Source organism: Rousettus aegyptiacus, unplaced genomic scaffold (genome assembly GCF_014176215.1).
Source record: "Rousettus aegyptiacus isolate mRouAeg1 unplaced genomic scaffold, mRouAeg1.p scaffold_m13_p_10, whole genome shotgun sequence".
Lineage (NCBI taxonomy): Eukaryota > Metazoa > Chordata > Mammalia > Chiroptera > Pteropodidae > Rousettus > Rousettus aegyptiacus.
In genome coordinates this window covers 87,374,494-87,392,066 of record NW_023416285.1, presented here as the reverse complement: position 1 = coordinate 87,392,066, position 17,573 = coordinate 87,374,494, and the positions used below count along the sequence as shown (strand labels likewise).

Genomic DNA, 17,573 nt, shown 5'->3' with positions numbered 1-17,573 from the left:
TTTTTTTTCAAGTTTTAAATATCTTTAGTAGGCATTAGAGTTGATCTTGGTGTTGTAAAGTTTTAAGAAAACAGTTGAAGCTGTATCACTAGTAAGACTGAATGTTCGCTATAACATTATTTCCTCTGACTTTCTAAAAAAAAAGACACCCAAGCTAAATACATTTCTAGGATCAAATGAAAGCTTCTAGAATTGGCAGGAGCTACCAGTAAATAGATTCCTAATTACTTGTCGCTGACAGGAGCATCTCTGAAATACAACAAAAATGACCATTTGGAAGCTGTCATTAATTGGCAGGTCATCAAATAAAAATTATTCTCATTAATTTTGGTTTTGTTCAATTAATCTCCTCCCAAATGGTTGGAGGTGTGTGAGCAGGCGATAAAACTAGCACGGCAAAGATAGTCACTCTCTCTTAACCCCATGTGCACGATTCGTAATTAACTGCCAGAGGCTTCGCCGTCATTATGTTAGTAGTTTGAGCTTTTCAAAGTATAATACAAAATGAAAAAGGAAACTAGTATTTTAAGCACCTGCTAATGTGGTAGATAGTGTGGCAAACTTCAGAATGAAGAAAACTCAAAAACCCCCATCCCTGTGATCTCATGGCAAAGCCATGTCATCATTCATTTCTGAGAGTTAAATTGTTTAGCAAAATACATGGCAAAGCAGTATATAAGAACGCGGCCTATTTAGACGAAGGCAGAAGATGAGTAATCTTGTTATATGTTTTAAAAGTTTTTTAAAAAGAGAAATGATTCATGTGCCTCATGAATGAAGCCTTACTAAATCCTACAAAGTCAGCATTTTCTCTATTTGATCAATTCTACAGTCTGCAAAGTATATATGCATCTCACACTTACACCAAGAAGAAATTAATTGGATTAGAGTTCTAAACAGTTTTCCAATCTGATAAACCTGAAGAGGTATTCATTGAGTGGCTCTAGAACCATTCCTAACCCTAAAAAGAGTTCATGTGGGGCCACTCCCTCCCCTTCTCTCTTCTGGAGCAGAATTTCATGGTGCATAATCAGAAATGAGTGGAGAAAAGTAGAGATACGTGTAGGTTGTAAGCATATGTTTGACTTCTCTCCTGGATATGTAGGTATCTACAATTCCTGATCACTTTCACTAGGACCTGGCTTACTATCTTCTGGCCACAATATTCCTGCCTTATGCCCTAGAGATCATTGTCGGGTCTATTGACTTTAACCCAAATTTAATTTTCTCTAAGATAAGATGGGAGACAAATTCCTAGAAGCTGGATTTCAGGGCCTTAATATGATTTTGGTGAATTTAGATCTATAGAAATTAGATCATAATGTGCAGCTTATAACCTGTCTGGTCTGTAGTTGAGATATGAAGTTAGACGAAAATTATATCTGACATTAATTGAACACTTGCAATGTGAAAGTGATTGTTCTAAATAATTTTCATTTGTTATCTCCTTTTAATTCTCAAAACAACTTGGTGATGTAGGTACTATTGTTTCTACTCTATAAATGGGGAAACTGAGATACAGAGAGGCTTACAAAGGGACTTGAGGTCACACAGATACCTAATAGCAAGACTGGGATTTGAACCAGACACACGGTTCAAGAGCGTGTGTTATTAACCACTATGACACCTGACTTCCCAAAATTGGATACTATGATATTTAAAAAATACCATACCTTGCCAAATAATTCCTGATAGATATGCTAGTATTCAGGAAATGCAGTCCTTTGGGAAACACATTCCTGTCACTATAAGAAATCAAAGAGCTAAATAAAATGCTGTTAACATTCCTTTTCCGTTGACATTTACCAAACACAGGCAGGCACATTAGTTTAACGTTCAGGTTCTTTATTAAAAGGGGATTTTATACCTATTTTATCAACAGTCTTGGTTTGTTATAAAGTATGTTTGCTTATATTTATCTGATTTTAATTATTAAAGTTCTCATCAAAGTCTCTATCTAGCCTATACCTCAGGGACGCTGCTGAGTTTGCTGATAATTTATTATATTTTCCTGCATGTAGTATAAGTGCTGATTATTAACATTCCTTAGACGTGATATTGTATATTTAATAAATAGCAATACTGAGTTTTTTTACTTATATTAAAGAAATCTATTGTAAATCTCTAAAGCAATCATATTCTTATTTTGGCAAAACTAACTTCATATATAGGCTGTGAAAAATTTTTAATTGCTACCCATTCCTAAAGGATTCACTGGAGTTTTGAAGAAATGATGTCATCTTACCTCTTTGATTTCATATGTCAAAATCTTTCAAAATATATAAACCTATCAAGAAAACACCTTAAATATAGTCAGGGTGACAGTGGACTGGAGCCCCACTGGTAAAATAGGACATCAGCATTTTCGATTTCATGGGTAAAAGGACTTCTGGGTACATGAGTATATGATCGCCAGGTTTTTTATGATCAATCACTTCAAAGAGATTGCTATTTTACATCTTGATTTTAAAACCACACCAGGTGAAAGTAGATACTCTACGTTCATTACTAAAACACTTCTGTTTTACAGGGAAAGAAATGTTGAACTTTTATTTTTCCCCCCCATTTTTATTTCACAGACGTTCGAAGAAGAACAATTTATGAATACCACCGTGTAGAGTTACAAATGTCAAAAATTACCAACATTTCAGCTGTGGAGATGACCCCATTACCTAGTAAGTTAACATGTGAACATAGTTAGGTGGAAATAATGATCTACAAGTTTGATGTTCTGATCTGTTTACCAGTAGTTATAACATGGTGCTTAGCATGCATACGTATCTTCATCCTATACATGTAAAGGCATGGGTTTGTGACTTTTATTTTGGTGGAGCAGTTGGGGGGTGGATGACTTTTATTTTGGTGGAGCAATCGCTGATGTTTTTTTTTTTTTCTTTCCATGCTACCAGTTATTCTTGACTGCTCTGTTCTTTCCTGTCTCCCTAGCCTGTCTCCAGTTTAACGGTTGTGGCCCCTGTGTTGCCGCTCAGATTGGCTTCAACTGCAGTTGGTGTAGTAAACTTCAAAGGTAAAAATTAATGATATGAAAATTATTTTTAATTTTAAAAAGACTCGTTGCTTCTACTATTCCATTGAATTTTAAATGTATCAGGTGTGTTGATTATGCATACATTAGCAAGTGTATACATATAAAAAAAAATGACCAAAATGCAAAAAAATAAAATAAAATACTCACACATGGGAATTTTAGTATTTTTCCTTTGTCTGGTTCCTCAAAATTCCCATAAAACTTTATAATCAAGAAGATCAGTATATAGCATACATGTATAATTTCTATGGGCCTTAAGATAGATGATGATTAAAATTAATGAGTCTTTAAATTGATGCTTTTGGTCCATATTCGACAGAAAGCATGGCATGAGATATCGTTTTTCTAACAAGGATAATTTATTCTTAATCACAGGGATTAGTGAATCCCTGTAAATATTTTCAAAGGTGACTGACCAAGATGAGAGGTGTAGTCTGAGACTAAGGAGTAAATTGTGACACTGACTGGTCCCGACATAAATGGAATGTATGGTGTCAGTCTGTGTTGTAACTGACTGAAACTTAAGCCTCCTCACTTGCTGGTGTCAGAGAAGGTTACTGATTTTCATGAATGACAAAAAGAATTTTTCAGTCCCTCGAGTTTATAGGTGTCTGAATGATCATTTGTTAGAAATACAGAGTGAAGACTTTTAAATGTGTTTTGTTATTTACGCCGCCATTTTTTGCATCAATCATGTCCCAAGCACTGGGGAAGATGCAGTGAGTAATATAGATGTGGTCCCGCTCCCCCATGAAGCTTACGGTCTGCGTGGGAATGAGTCCCCTTCTCACCTTCAGAGTCTATTGAAAATCTGCTTTTTCCTCCAGGTAGAGAACTGAATCTTCAAGCTGTTAGTCAGTGCGTGTTGCATCAGAGCTTTCTGTCGTAGAAGCATTCTGTGTCTTATCATCTTGCTGCAGCATTTGCTGTGCTGATAGAGGCATGTTCAGGAATATTTTTAAAGTTATTGAAGTATTAAGAATAGAATGCACATTCCTTGATAACAAGCTTTAAGAAACATGTTTAACTTGCTGACTTTGGGGCAACCACTATGTTATTCTGGGTAGAACAGTATTATTTATTATAACTTACGTTTTGTTTTCAATTTAACTTGTTGTTCCAATAATATCCTTTGGGCAATGAGTTTCATATAATGAAAAAGCAAGCAGGCGATTAGCTCTCTTAAAAGTAGGTTTTAACTAGCTGTATCTCCGGAGAGGGAAGAACTGCTATAAAATTAAGGGTTTGTGGTTATTTATATTTCACTGATATTTCGCACACAAAAAAATGCATGCATACCAGAAGTTATTCAAAATCTATTTAAATAATGACCAATGTGAATCTAAACAGATGGCACTTTAACCTGTATATTTAAAGAATACTGAGCTCAGACGTGAAAAATGCCCAAAAGAATGAAATAGGAGGCTCTGGGTTGGGGCGCGTATCTAATTCCAGTTGCACTTTAGTAATGAGCTTCTCTGAGCAGTCTCCCTAAACCACAGGTTTGTGTGAGGTGCTCAGCCCCGTGTTTCCCTGGCAACCTTCATCATTAGCCTTTAGCATAGGACACTTGTTCATTTGTCTGTCTCCATTGCTGGTTCTGGGTTTGTTAAGGGTGATTTGTCCTTCTATCATCAGTGCCTAAGAAAGTATCTGGTGCTGCAGAAAATGGATGGATGGATGAATGAATGAATGAATGAGTGGTGATTAGGTTCCAAATGAAGGAATCATGATTAGATTTGTCTGGGACCAAAGGGTTTTTCAGGATGTGGGACTTGCAATGCCGAAACCAGGAAAGTCAAGGAAAAACCAGGTCAAGGTTGCCACCCAGCCAGAGTACTATTGGGATAACTCTCAACTGAAATAATGTTTATGGTAATTGAAGGTTTGGAACATTAGTCTAGAAACCTACCGTCTACTAACCATTCCATTATGGTTTTTAAAAATCCAATTGAATGGGATATATGTTTAAAGTTCAAACAAGCAATTTTGGCAATCGAAAGCATCCACAAATTGGAAACTGCTTTATACTGTTATTACTTGCATCCTGTGGGGATATTTCTCCACTAGACATTGTGCCAAGAAATTTTCAAATGTATTTAACTTGTACAACATTTTTACAGTGGAGGAAACTGAGGCTTACAGAAGCCAAGTTACCTGTGCAAGGTCTCACTGCTCTTAAGTGCTGAGTGTTAGTTTTGAACCTTGATCCATGTGACTCCGCAGCCTACAGGCTTGCCACTTCACCTGTTCTGCCTCACACCTTCCAGGCTCCAGGTGAACTAAGCAGGTTAATTTTCATTGCCTGAAAAATAGTAGACATAGTGCTGAAAGATCAATGTTTTAATAATTGATGTTGCAAAAAAGCAATACAGCAATACAGTTTTTTATAGACATAAAAAGAATGCATAAGAGAATCAAACGGAGCATAAGACTTTGGTATATTATTGAAAGCATAGTTTTTTTTTAATATTAATAGAAAAAACAAAGGTGGTAATACATATGAGGAAAGAATTCATCAAAGAGCACACTCCTAAAAAATATAAAGAGTTTTCTGCATGTCACCATTTGCTGTTTTGTTGAATACCAAAGCTTTGTTTAAAATCTTGGATTTACTTTTAATTCTTTAGCAACCCAGTTATATACATATCAAAACCTGCCTAATTAATTGGTTTAACTATGGCTCATTGCACTTTTGTTCAACGGAATTTCCCCACTGCACTTTATTAATTTCTCCTTAGACCTGTGAGCTTCAAAACTTTGCTTTTGCTGCCTGGAAGCATTTCCCCAGACTTTAGATCTTTTATTTTCAAATTCAATAAAACGAGAGAAGTCTTATCCTAAGCAGCACAAAAAGTGCCTCGCAGATTTTTCTTTCATTCTGCTTACTTTCTCCTTTGTTCTCATTTATCCCTGAATGATAATCAGTTGGTGGTGATTATGGAAACTCTCAAGGTGGGCTTGCTCTCAAAAGATAAGTTTAATTGGTTTGTTTATTTCTTTTAATTCTCATTTTTTAGGCTGCAAAAACCTAAGGCAGAATGTTTAGAATGGCTCACCTAAGGTCTAAAGGAATTTGAGTCATAGGGACGGATAGAGAGCCATGATCAAAATTGTCTCCCTAGAATAGGTGGCCCATTGCTTCTGGGTGACAGTGCCTTTATTTCTTCACTGCAAACTGAGAAGACATGGGTCAACCACCTTCAATTATACCTTATATCTTCGCTCATTCGACAAAATTTTTTTTCGAGTGTCTTTGTGTTCAAGTTACAATCCTGGATTCAGAGGTGGACAAACAAGAAAAAGTCACTTCCCGCATAGAACTTTACATTTTCAGTATATAAGAGGATAGCTTTTAAGCAAAGGAATATGCAGAAAATAGAGTTAGTAGTGATGAGTGCTATGAAAAAAAAAAAAAAATGTAAATAAGTTAACAGGTCAACACAAGAGAAAGTATAGTAAAATTGATGGGAATAATAGGAGTTTATTTGTTGGTATAATGCTAAACAATCTCATCTTCTTGAAGAGACCTTGGTTTCATCAGCCATCATCCTTCAAAAGTTTATTTTTAAATTGAAAATATATATTCATTCACTAATTTTTTACTTAAAATTTATTGACTAGTTTCCACAGTAGTGTAAACAGCAAGTGCTAGTCTAAGCAATAGACTGGTAGTTAGAGCAATAATCAGATATTCATGAGAGCGTCACAGTTCTAACAAGCCTTTAGATTGGAGAAGAACAAGCAGAAGAGTGATATGATTTCACTGTATTTTTAAAAATTCAACTCTGGTTGCTCCCAGGAAAATAGTTGTTTTTTGGGTGGTTTTGGGTTTTCTAGTTGGTTGTTTGTCTTGTTTTTGTTTTGTTTTGTTTTGTTTGTTTTGTTTGTTTGACGGGAAGGAAAAGAATAGTGGAGAATCTACAGGAGGGATGATACCAGCTCGGGCAAGGATAATAATTATGAGGATCAAGAGAGAGAAATGAATAGAAGATATATTGTGGAAGGAAAGAAATTACTTGTTAATGGATTAGAAGTGAAGGAAAAGAGAAAGATAAGAATCAAGGATACTTCCTAGTATTTTGTTTGAGCAGTTTGGTGGATGCTGGCATTCATTTTTTTGAGCTAAATAAGACGGTACAAGGAACAGAGACTAAAGTGGGGAGAAATAAAGAGTTTGATTAGGGACAAGTTCAGTTTAAGGTGCCTATCAGACTTCAAGGGAAATGTTTAGTAAGTGAGATAGATAAGCCAGAAATTCCAGAAGAGGTCATGGCTAGAGGTTCAAATTGGAGAGCCAGTATCATATAGGTAGTGTTTAAATTCATAAGACTGAATGAGATCAGCTATGGAGAGAGTATAAATTGAAAACAGAAGAGATTCCAGAAACTGCCTGATGGCAGTGCATAATGAGGATGATGCTAATTTTCCATTACATAAAATTATTTTAAAGTGTATTTTTGTACATGTATATGTCTCTGAAAAGATACCTAAGAGACTACTAACAGTATTTGTCTCTGGAGAAACTATAGTGATCCAGGACAGTTTAATGCATATTACTTTTCATTAATTACTTTTTGTATGATTTAAATTTTTGTCACTCAGAGTTGAAGACAAAAGGTATAATTAACAAGAAGAAATAAGAGAACATAAATTCTTTAAAGAGTAGAAACACAATCTTACTTATTTTTCTATCTTCCTCAGTACCCGACATAGTGCCTGGCCTAATATTGGAATCCAGCATATACAGTTGGACTGAATTATGCAAATAATTGAGGCCAGAAATTTCCTCTTTTCTGAGAATTCTAATTGTTCACTTTGGCTCTTATTATCCATGGGCTTTGTCAGTGTCAACCGAATGGCCATAGAAAGAACTAAGCTGATGCCTGGCATTAAGGGTCAACATTTATAACTGAGCATTTTAAACCCTGGGGAGTTAGACTCCTGGTGTCTTACTTTTAAAGTATTTTCCATCTTTTATTTACTTAGCTTCAGTCAGAGTCATAGACTGATACCGGTAAAAATTTGGGAATAAATACATTCTATGATTCCACCCATCAAAAGAATAAATAGAATAGGCAAACACCTGCTTATAATAAAGACCCGTTTTTACAGAATAGTAGTATAACATACTTACTTTAGAAGAAATATGAGATGAGGGAAAGGTGTTCCCAAACAACTACTCTATAGCTATATTTTTCCCAACCTGCTATTTCTATTGCGTTTCCCTGAGCATTCTCTGGCACTGTCTGTTATTTTCCACTGAATGAATTGGATTTCTTTACAGTAATGAAAAGAGAAACAGAGAGTATCTCATATAATGTATTTTTGAAATTTTGAAAATGTGTAAGTCAGAAATACTGGCTAATTCATTATCGATATGAAATGTATTATAAACCTAAATTAATTAAGAATGAGAAACCATTTTTATATAGACACAGCTAATTTTTGAAAACTGAATGTGTTCAGGTTATCATATGCTCATTTAGCTTACAGAAATTAAATTGCCTAAGTTTGGGAGGAGAGAGAAATGGAAAGAACAAATTTAAATAGTGCGACCGATCTCACCTTTTCCCAGTCAGTAATCTTAGGCTCCTGAAAAAAAGCACCAGCGAGACTTGAATACACACCTTCCTCCTTTGCTCTTGTTCCTGTGTTAACCCCTAACATGGGTCCATGGGCAGCACTGAGTGTGGCTCTAGTGTTTCAAGACACATTGAGTATTTGTCATATCACATGATCCCAAAGGGAAGCGAACCATGTCATCTTGGGTCAACCAGAAATCTCACAGTCTGTTCTGACGTTGGAGGAAGAACTGGTTGTATTAGTAGACAAGAGTGTCAGCTCCTGAGTAGACCGTCTTAAGGGAATTCCAAGCCTATTTTGAGTCAGTATGATTTTTCCTACCTACTCACCAATTCCATTGTATTCCTTAGAAGACCGCAGAAAGCTTTCTGTTGGTCTGGTTTAGCTGTAAAGCTTCATTAATGTAGTCCAAGATTTTAAGGTTGAAAAGAGAGGATCAGAAACCCACAATCATTGAATGATAAGCCATATACTTATAATATATGACCAAGTCTGAATTTGTAAAATTAAGGTAAATCAGTAGTTAGAATCAGTATAATTGCACTTGTTTAAATGTACCTTTTATAGCTGGACAAAGCCATAACCGATAACTCTCTTGATATCATATTTGAAGCTACTCGCACACTCCACGTGTTCATGGTCCTGTAACATAAGGAAACACACTGACTTTGGTAGTGAGGTATGAAGTCCATGCCTAATAATCTCATAGAAGCCATTTAGGAAATCCAGGAGCCCTGATTCAAAACTAATGATAACCTTAGGCTCATTTCAATGGATTGGACATTTAGAACTCATCAAGCTTTAAGAATGTTAAATAAACTTTTATTGATCTATGTTTCAATATGTTGACCTTTATTTAACTTGAAATCACCTCCATCTTCTTATCAGAATTACCAATTATTAATTTTTCGATAGTCAAAAATGTTACCATTTTCACTATATAAATCGAATGTCAGATTTAAGTGCCAGATATGAAGCTATGTATAACTCTAACAAAATCTATTTTTGTGTCTTTAGTAGAAAGTATGTCCTTGTTGAAACATCAGATCCAAAAAAGTTATGTAAGAAGAAAAATGAATCGGAATGTTTTACTGCCTAGTCGTGATAGACAGAAAGAAGAAAATTGCTTTCGTTTCTGATTGAAGGCATCAGAAAAATGTTAATTTTTAATTATACGCACTCAGCAACAATGGATAAATTGCCCATCAGTCTGAAACTGGTGACCACAGTAGCCCAAGGTTAAACTGAATGGCATTCTTCCTCTTTAATATAGTCTTATTAAGTGGATTGGGCTTTCTGAGTCAAGGAGTACTAGCTAGCCAAGGTGCAGGAGGAGTCCTGAATTAAGGACGCATTCCTGCATTATTCAAAAGAAGTCAAAAATCCCAAAATTGAAACTAGGGCCATGTGTTGTTGTCTCGAGTGGATTAGGCTGCCCTTCTGAAGACCTAGTGGCACAGCCGACAATCAACCAGATTAACCTTGGCCCCGAGTCAATGAAAGCTCTTTGAATCTCTATCCTGAAACATGAAATACATATGTTATATAAATATTTTCAATTTTGATATTCTTTAAATCTAAGTGGCCCCCGATTCGGTAGTTCTCAAATATTAGTACAGTTCAGAATTGCTTCAGGAACTTGTGAAAATTCAGATTTCTCTGTAGCTCACCAAGGAATCAAATTCAAGAGGTCCAGAGCTGAGCCCAGGAATTTAACTTTTTAACAAAGCTCTTTGGGGGTCCTGTAATCAGAGAGGGGCAGGTTGGAAATGCTGATTTTGCTTGTGTGGGCCAAGAGTCCTGTAACCTTGCGAGCTTATGACGGAGTTGTGTGGAAATACTTTTTCCTGATTCAAGAGAGAGAAATATTATAGAAAAAAAAAATATTCTAAAGTTAAAAATGTTTGTTGTTAAAATATACTCAGATTTAATGAAGGAGATCTTGATAAAAGAAATCATGAAGTTTTTATATATATAATAAATACAGAAGGAGGTTTTAGAGTATTGTTAGCCAGTTAAAATGATTGGAACATTTTTGATTTCTGAGCTTGTCTTAAATGACTGCTACCAAAGTGGAAATTCACTTGTTTTAAAGGGACTGAAGTGCTTGTAGAAATACCATGCAGCCATAATCATTGTTTTCGAGATGCAATGTTTATAAGAGGTGAATTGAAATTTGAATTTTTTTAGTGCAAGACTCTTTATAATCCTTTCAAATTTAAATAATCTTAACCTTTCTGTTAATTGGCTTGTTCTGAAATGTACCATAAACAAAATGATCTTTTAAGAATACAAAGTTAAAGTCAATTTTTTTTCCTTTTGAACATCGCAAGGCTAGCTTTAACAAAACTATATTAATTCGTTTTTGTGTGAATGAATCATAATAATACAATGAGGTGTGATATGATTTTATCCACTGCATGAAAGCATTTTGAAGTACATTTCAATACAGAGATTCCTTTTGAAAAGTTGCATAATGTAGTAGAAACAGGGCTCACCTTTGGGGAAACTGCAGAGAATTGAAAATTGGAATATTGAGAGACTATTCCCATTTCCTTATATCCTTTTTTAATGCAGTTTGAATTTTCACCACATACCCACATTACCAACACTTAATCAGTCAATAAACAAATATTTTTAAAAGAAAGAAAGAAATATATATGTTAAAGTATACTAGGAAAATATAGGTAATCTTTCAGAAAATTCTAGAGTTAAAGAACCTTTCAAGGAGCAGAAAACCTTCGATGCTGAGAGTAGAGGCTACATTTCTCTCCTTCGGAAAGATAATGTTTGATTGACTAGCCTTTTGAATATAAAGTACATGTTTTTCTTTTTTTTTTTTAAATGGTGAACTGCGTATTTTTATCTATCATTGTCTGTCTGTCTATCTATCTCTCTCTCTATCGTCTACCTACCTACATATCTATTTTACATTTTGGTCTCTGTTTCCTTTTTGGCTACTAACTATTTGCTAGTCTCTAAGAATGGCTATGAGTTCAGAATAGAAAGAAACTTTTTTTCAAACTTTAAAGCGACAGCCTACCTAGTCTCCTGACAACCAAGTCCCGCCTGAAATACCAAGGCATTCTTTTAAGTAGTCTATGATTTTTCCAGTGAGTGAATGCTGTGTTTGCCTTCCATCTGAGCACCATTTGGCAAAGTAGAGATAAAATCTGTAGAATTATTTAGCATCACATCTGTTTATAACAGCTTTTTCAAGATTAACCAAGTGATTCTAAAGTTTTGCTTAAGTGTTAACCAGCTGTGATGGCTGCATTTTATATGGTTATAATTTAGAAAACTAAATTTCAACAAATGCAACATATATATGGAGTAGATAAAATGAAGCGTTTTAGTGCTATAATACATTTTTCATTTCCTTAGCTTGCTTGCATTAATACAATAATGGGTTCCCCCGGAAATAATTAAAAGTTAATTGTCCAAGAATGAAATTGAATTTGTTCAATTTAAAAACAGTAGGTGCTAAATTATTATGGGGGAAAAAATGATCCATAAGGGACAAGGGCATAAAAATTAAAAAGCAAAAAATAAAGTCCACAGCTGGGTTCTGTTTAAAAAAAAAAAAAAAAGACCCAAGTAATGGGAGAACCTTAGATTAACAGTTTTATATTGAAAAGACTGGCTTTATGGTGAAAAGAACATTTAATAAAAATAGTTTATGATTTACTATTTGTTTTGCTGGGAATCTAATGTGAAGATATAGTAAGACATTCAAAATACAATATGTTAATACTCAATTCAACTTTTTCAGAAATTATGCAAGAAAATAATAAAAATGTCATCGGGATAGTTTCTGATTTTTTTCCAAAATCTATCTCCAAGAAAAGTTGAAATATGACTATTTCACATTTCTTATTATGAACATACACAACTTAAGATTTTTATGAAATTTTATAAATGCTAAAGAATATATTTTCTGTCAGTTTCCAAGTCAGAGATACAATCTTGCCCATTAAAAAGACCTGCCCAGAGTTTTGAGGGAAATTTTATGATAGGAATTCTGTCATTTGTGGAAAGTTTAGGAAATCCAGCCTTGCATGTAGTAATCCTGCTATTTCTTTCTTTCTGAGAACGCCTAGGTGTTTTTTTTTTATATATAACTTTAGGGCAATCTGACCAAGCTGGTACATGTTATTAGAGAAAACAAACAAGAAGTTATTTCAGTATAAAAATAAGACTTATTGTTTGAACTAAGATTAGCATTCAAGTTTTCCTTTTCCGGGATGTTATAAAGCAGATCGGCAGGTTCTGGGTCAGTGAGACATTTTTTCTCCATGCTAGAGCCACTTTTCTTTCACCTCAGCTCTTCAATTTTCCCTTCGGTGACAATTCACAGTCAAGGGGGAACTATTCTCTCCATAAAACTGACCTTGGCTGCAACCATTTCTAATGATAGGCCCTCCTAATAATATACAGATTTTATATTTCTGAAATAATATCTTTCGACCACCAGAGAAGACCTCTCTAGTGACCTGTGCCCTGAGCAGAATTCATCTCTCCTTCCTCTGCCCTCCACTAGCACACGGGTTTATTCTGTGCTGCCCAGATTTACTGCTGCTGCTCGGTTGCGTGATCTTTGAAAGAAAGAACAGGGAAGTCGTTTTACATAGGGAAGTAATTCATAGGAAGATACTTTAAATAATTGTAACAGCGACCCTTTATTCTATATTTACTACGAACCAGGCATCGCACCAAAGCCTTTACTGCCTCTTTTAATTCTATTATCTCATTCAATCCCTGCAAGTGTTAGGATCCCTGTTTTACAGATTAAATACATGAGAATTAGGGAGGTTGAGAAGCTTAGCCAAGGTCGTGAAACTAGCAACTGCTAGAGCCAGGCAGGATTTAAAATAAAAAAAAAATTTTGAAGAATGGATGGTTGGAGAAAGAAAAAAATAAATACTAACGTTGCTATTTCTCCATTAGGCTACTGCGCCTGATCTTGGCACATGTAGTTTACCAAGCATGTGTTTATATGCCGGATGAGCAAGCTGAAGCAGGATGTTGGTCAGGGAAGGGGAAGAAGCCCCTCCCTCACCTACTAAACGGGTTTTATTAGCTCATTTACATTCACATACATTGAAAACGCATTTGGATGGTTTGTTGTAAAGATACCTACGAAGTTTCCTTCAATAATTGAGGTTATATTCATACAAAGTGTATGATCGGCAAGATAGTCTTTATGGAAAAAAAAAAACATGAATTGGAGAAAAGTAATAAAAACAGCACTTATAATTCTGTAGGCGAATAAAGATTAAAATGGTATATGAAGGATTTTTTATTTCGTAGATGAGAGTTACTCCTGTATCAGTCACTTCACTGTGTGGTTTTCTGCTCTTATATCAGAAGATGCATCATAAACAGACATCAAGACAGCATCGCCCGCAGACCCGTGCTCCCAGTCTGAGAAGAGAGAATGATTCTTGAGCAATGGGCATAAGATACTTTAGAATATACTTAAATTTTAGTGTGCAAGCATAAACCTAGATTGTCTAAAATAATAACACAAACAAAGAATACATACATGGTAGTAGAAAAATATATAGGAACACGTGACCGAAAAAGCCTGTTGCAGGTGAACACAGAATTTGTAGAAGTATCTGTAGAGTGCGAGAATCGGATTCATTTCCTGAGTGCCACACGCCCAGTTTTCTCAGGACAAGCCCACTTTGGCTTGTTGTCCCCGGGCCCCTTTCCCTTCTCTCTCTCCTTTCTCTCTCAAGATTATAATGGTGTGGTCCATACATTATATGGTCACCTTTCCTAACACCATTCTGGGAGTTTCGGCCATTGTGTGTGTAAGTTTTAGCCACATTTGTGAATTCAGTACCTGAGGCAGCGCTAGAATTTCTAGGTTAGTTCAGTTATTCTCCATAATGGAATTCTGCTGACAGCGCCACGTGGCCCGCAACCTGAAATATTGACTCTCTGGTCTTTTACAAGAAATGTTTGCTACATAAATGGAGGACATATAACAATACATTGATTACTGGGAAAAAAAGTAAAATATGTATTCACAATAAATCCTTTTGGAAGAAAATATTGATGATCAGGTTTGGGGCGAGTTCATGAGGTAGACAGTGACGCTGGGGTAAATGAGACATTTCTAGTGAGGACCAGCAGGAAACATTAGTAAGTGAAGGACCAGTTCATACCGACCTAATAGTGTCTGAAAATGAATAATAAAAAAATTTTCGAGGGTGGGGGATGGAGGGGTCTTATGACCTGGAAGAAAGAATAAGGAGAAAATTCAGGTCTGCGTGTCTATTCTATATGCACTTAAATCATTTTTGCTATGAATATTTTTTTATCTGGCTTAAACGGACGTGCTCTGAAATACTAAGTTAGTTTCATTAAATGCAAATCTGAAGAAAAATACTACATATCCAAGAATGCCTCTGTTAACATAAGGTGACGCTAACTGTATTTTATGAAGCAGAAAATTGCTTCACACCCAAATTCTTCAAATCCTTTTTTTTTTGCTGCCTTTAATAAGACATAGAACATTTGTACGCATGAGCTGCATAAAACTCTAATAGAATTAGCATTTAATAATTTGATATTTTATATGCTTGACAAATCTGATATAGACTAAAGCAAGGAAATAAGGAAACAGGACACATTTTTATATCCAGAATCATTCCTTAAAGGGGAATGAATTTACTGATACATTGTTGGTGACCTCCATAGGGACCTTGGCCTGGTGCGCTCTTACAAACAGACCCTCAGGTAAGCTCACAGGTTTGTAATGTAGAGAGAATAATAAACATTTGAAAAAAAAAACAAGACTTTTTATGTGTAGTAAAATTAAACATACAATTTTTTAAGCATTGATATTACAACTTAGACTTCAAGAGGCAAATTGATCTCAAATATATGTATATATTTATTGCAAAATTCTGACACATGTACTTTTTAAATAATAAAGGATTCATCTTGCATAACATTGCAGCAAATTCTAGAAGTCTTGGAAGTGTTTCTACCAAAATCAATTTGCTTCTTTTTGGACTAATCACTCTTGAGACTTTAGAAGTTGAAGCTAGATTTACCATGAGCCAAAGATATGAATAGAGAAACATTAGTTCTTGGTCAAAATAAGTTGATGAGGTGGAACAATGATGATTTTCAAGTTTGAATGATTAATTTAAGCAAATATGGACTACCACATATGTATAAAAAGATATGCTAATTGAACCTGGATCTTAGGAAAGTTAGCTCACAAATATCTCTTGAAAGATATAAAAGTGCATTATCAAAAAAAGTCATTAAGCAAATATCTTTTAAGAGACCGTGTTCTAATGGTCATTTTAAAATTTACTCACGTACTATTATCTGGCATTTATAATGCTTTAAATTGCATCTTCTAGGGGAAAATGGAAAGGGAAAAGTTGCTTGTCTTCTTTTGAGTGCCCTATCAGTGTTATATTATCAAATTTTAAATGAGCTCATAGTACTTGTCTGAAAGAATTAATTACATTGTAAAATTTAATGATAACAAGCCTAGATTAATTAATCAGGTGAGGTGTACAAATGATTGAATAAAATGGTTTTCACACTTTTTTTTCCTAAGCAGGAGAAATGTTTTTGAACAATGAGATTACAAATCCAAAGCAGTTAAAATTAGAGCTCCTTGGGTAAAGTCTGTGAATGGCGGGCAAGCTCACAGCCAAGAGCTCCCATTTCCTCTCCCCCCCACTACAGCGGTTGTTGAGGGCCTCTGAAAAACCAAACCCTCAAGTCTAGACAAAGCTTGAAAATCTGTGATTAAAGCAAATTTCCTAGTTGAAAAAAATACTAACCTTCTTAATCCAGCCATTCTTTGGGCAGATTGTTTGCAAGGACCCAATTTGCCCTGATTAGAAACTCTTTATCTTTTAAGCAATGAAAAACAGAGACGTTTATTTGTCTGGAACATTTTTTCAGTTACTCTTCCTGAAAAGATGCAGTCAGATGTCCTGGTTTCTTGTATTTCCTTAGAGTCTTTTGCTAAATGCTAATGAGTCAAAAAGAGTGAAAATTCATGCTACAGGTTCTCTGAGAAACTAGAAATACCACCTTTATCCACTCCTCTGGAAATCTCAACATTCCAAGTAAAACTCTGAAACTTTTTATAGTAAAAAATAAATAATTAGGATAAAGACCTTTCTTTTAAGAGACAGCCTTCTCATCAAAGGGATATCTTATTCCTTGCCGGAGCCCAACTTCACCATCTTGGCAGACAGTGGTGAGGTGATTTATGCATCGTTGATCCGCAGGAAGACAGACAGCTCAGAAAGCCCAGAGCCATTAATCTGAGCACAGTGGAATGAAAATTTATTGGTGAAACGGTAGCTCTTTACAGAGACACAGCACTCCTCAACCCCCAAGAATTTGTGTATTCCTTTTTCTGAGCCAGCACCAAAGTATAGGTCACTGTTGTTTCTCTCCACTTTTATGCATTTGAAGGTGACATTAAAGCATAACATTTAGTAAAAAGTTAAGATTTTAAGAAAAAGTGTCAAAAATTGGAATTTCGTAAGTTCCAGTGGTTTTATTTGTGACTGAATGTTTGTTTGAAAGGTTCACAGCCATAAGGAGAAATATTTTTCTCTTTCTTTTTCTTTTTTTATTCCCCAGAAGATTCAACTCTCACTTCTGTTCTACCAAGATAGCAAAGTTGAATGCTTGGCAAGGAATTTTTAGCTTCCGAAAGAATTCATTCATCAAAAAGAGAAGAGATTTCTCCTGTTTGTATTATCATTCTAATTATTTGGTTAAAGAAGCTAGATCAGGCCTTAGAGGATGTTATATAGATTTTCAGTTATAGATCATATTACAATGTCTTTGGTTTTCAATAACCAGTTTTTCAGCCTGTGCTAGATACTATGGATGGTAAATAACTTAACATTTCTTGAGCAAACTATGTCTGTCACCATAT

At 35.0% G+C, this 17,573-nt stretch overlaps 1 protein-coding gene across 2 annotated transcripts in view; it reads left to right on the top strand.

The window, feature by feature from the left end:
* PLXDC2 (plexin domain containing 2) overlaps nt 1–17,573 on the top strand; it is a 355,810-nt gene that overhangs the window by 273,166 nt on the left and 65,071 nt on the right. For both annotated transcript variants that reach the window (XM_016124268.2, XM_016124276.2), the window contains exons 8-9: nt 2,580–2,675; nt 2,947–3,028. In XM_016124268.2, coding sequence (XP_015979754.1) covers nt 2,580–2,675; nt 2,947–3,028 — 178 coding nt within the window. The remainder of the gene's footprint in view (nt 1–2,579; nt 2,676–2,946; nt 3,029–17,573) is intronic.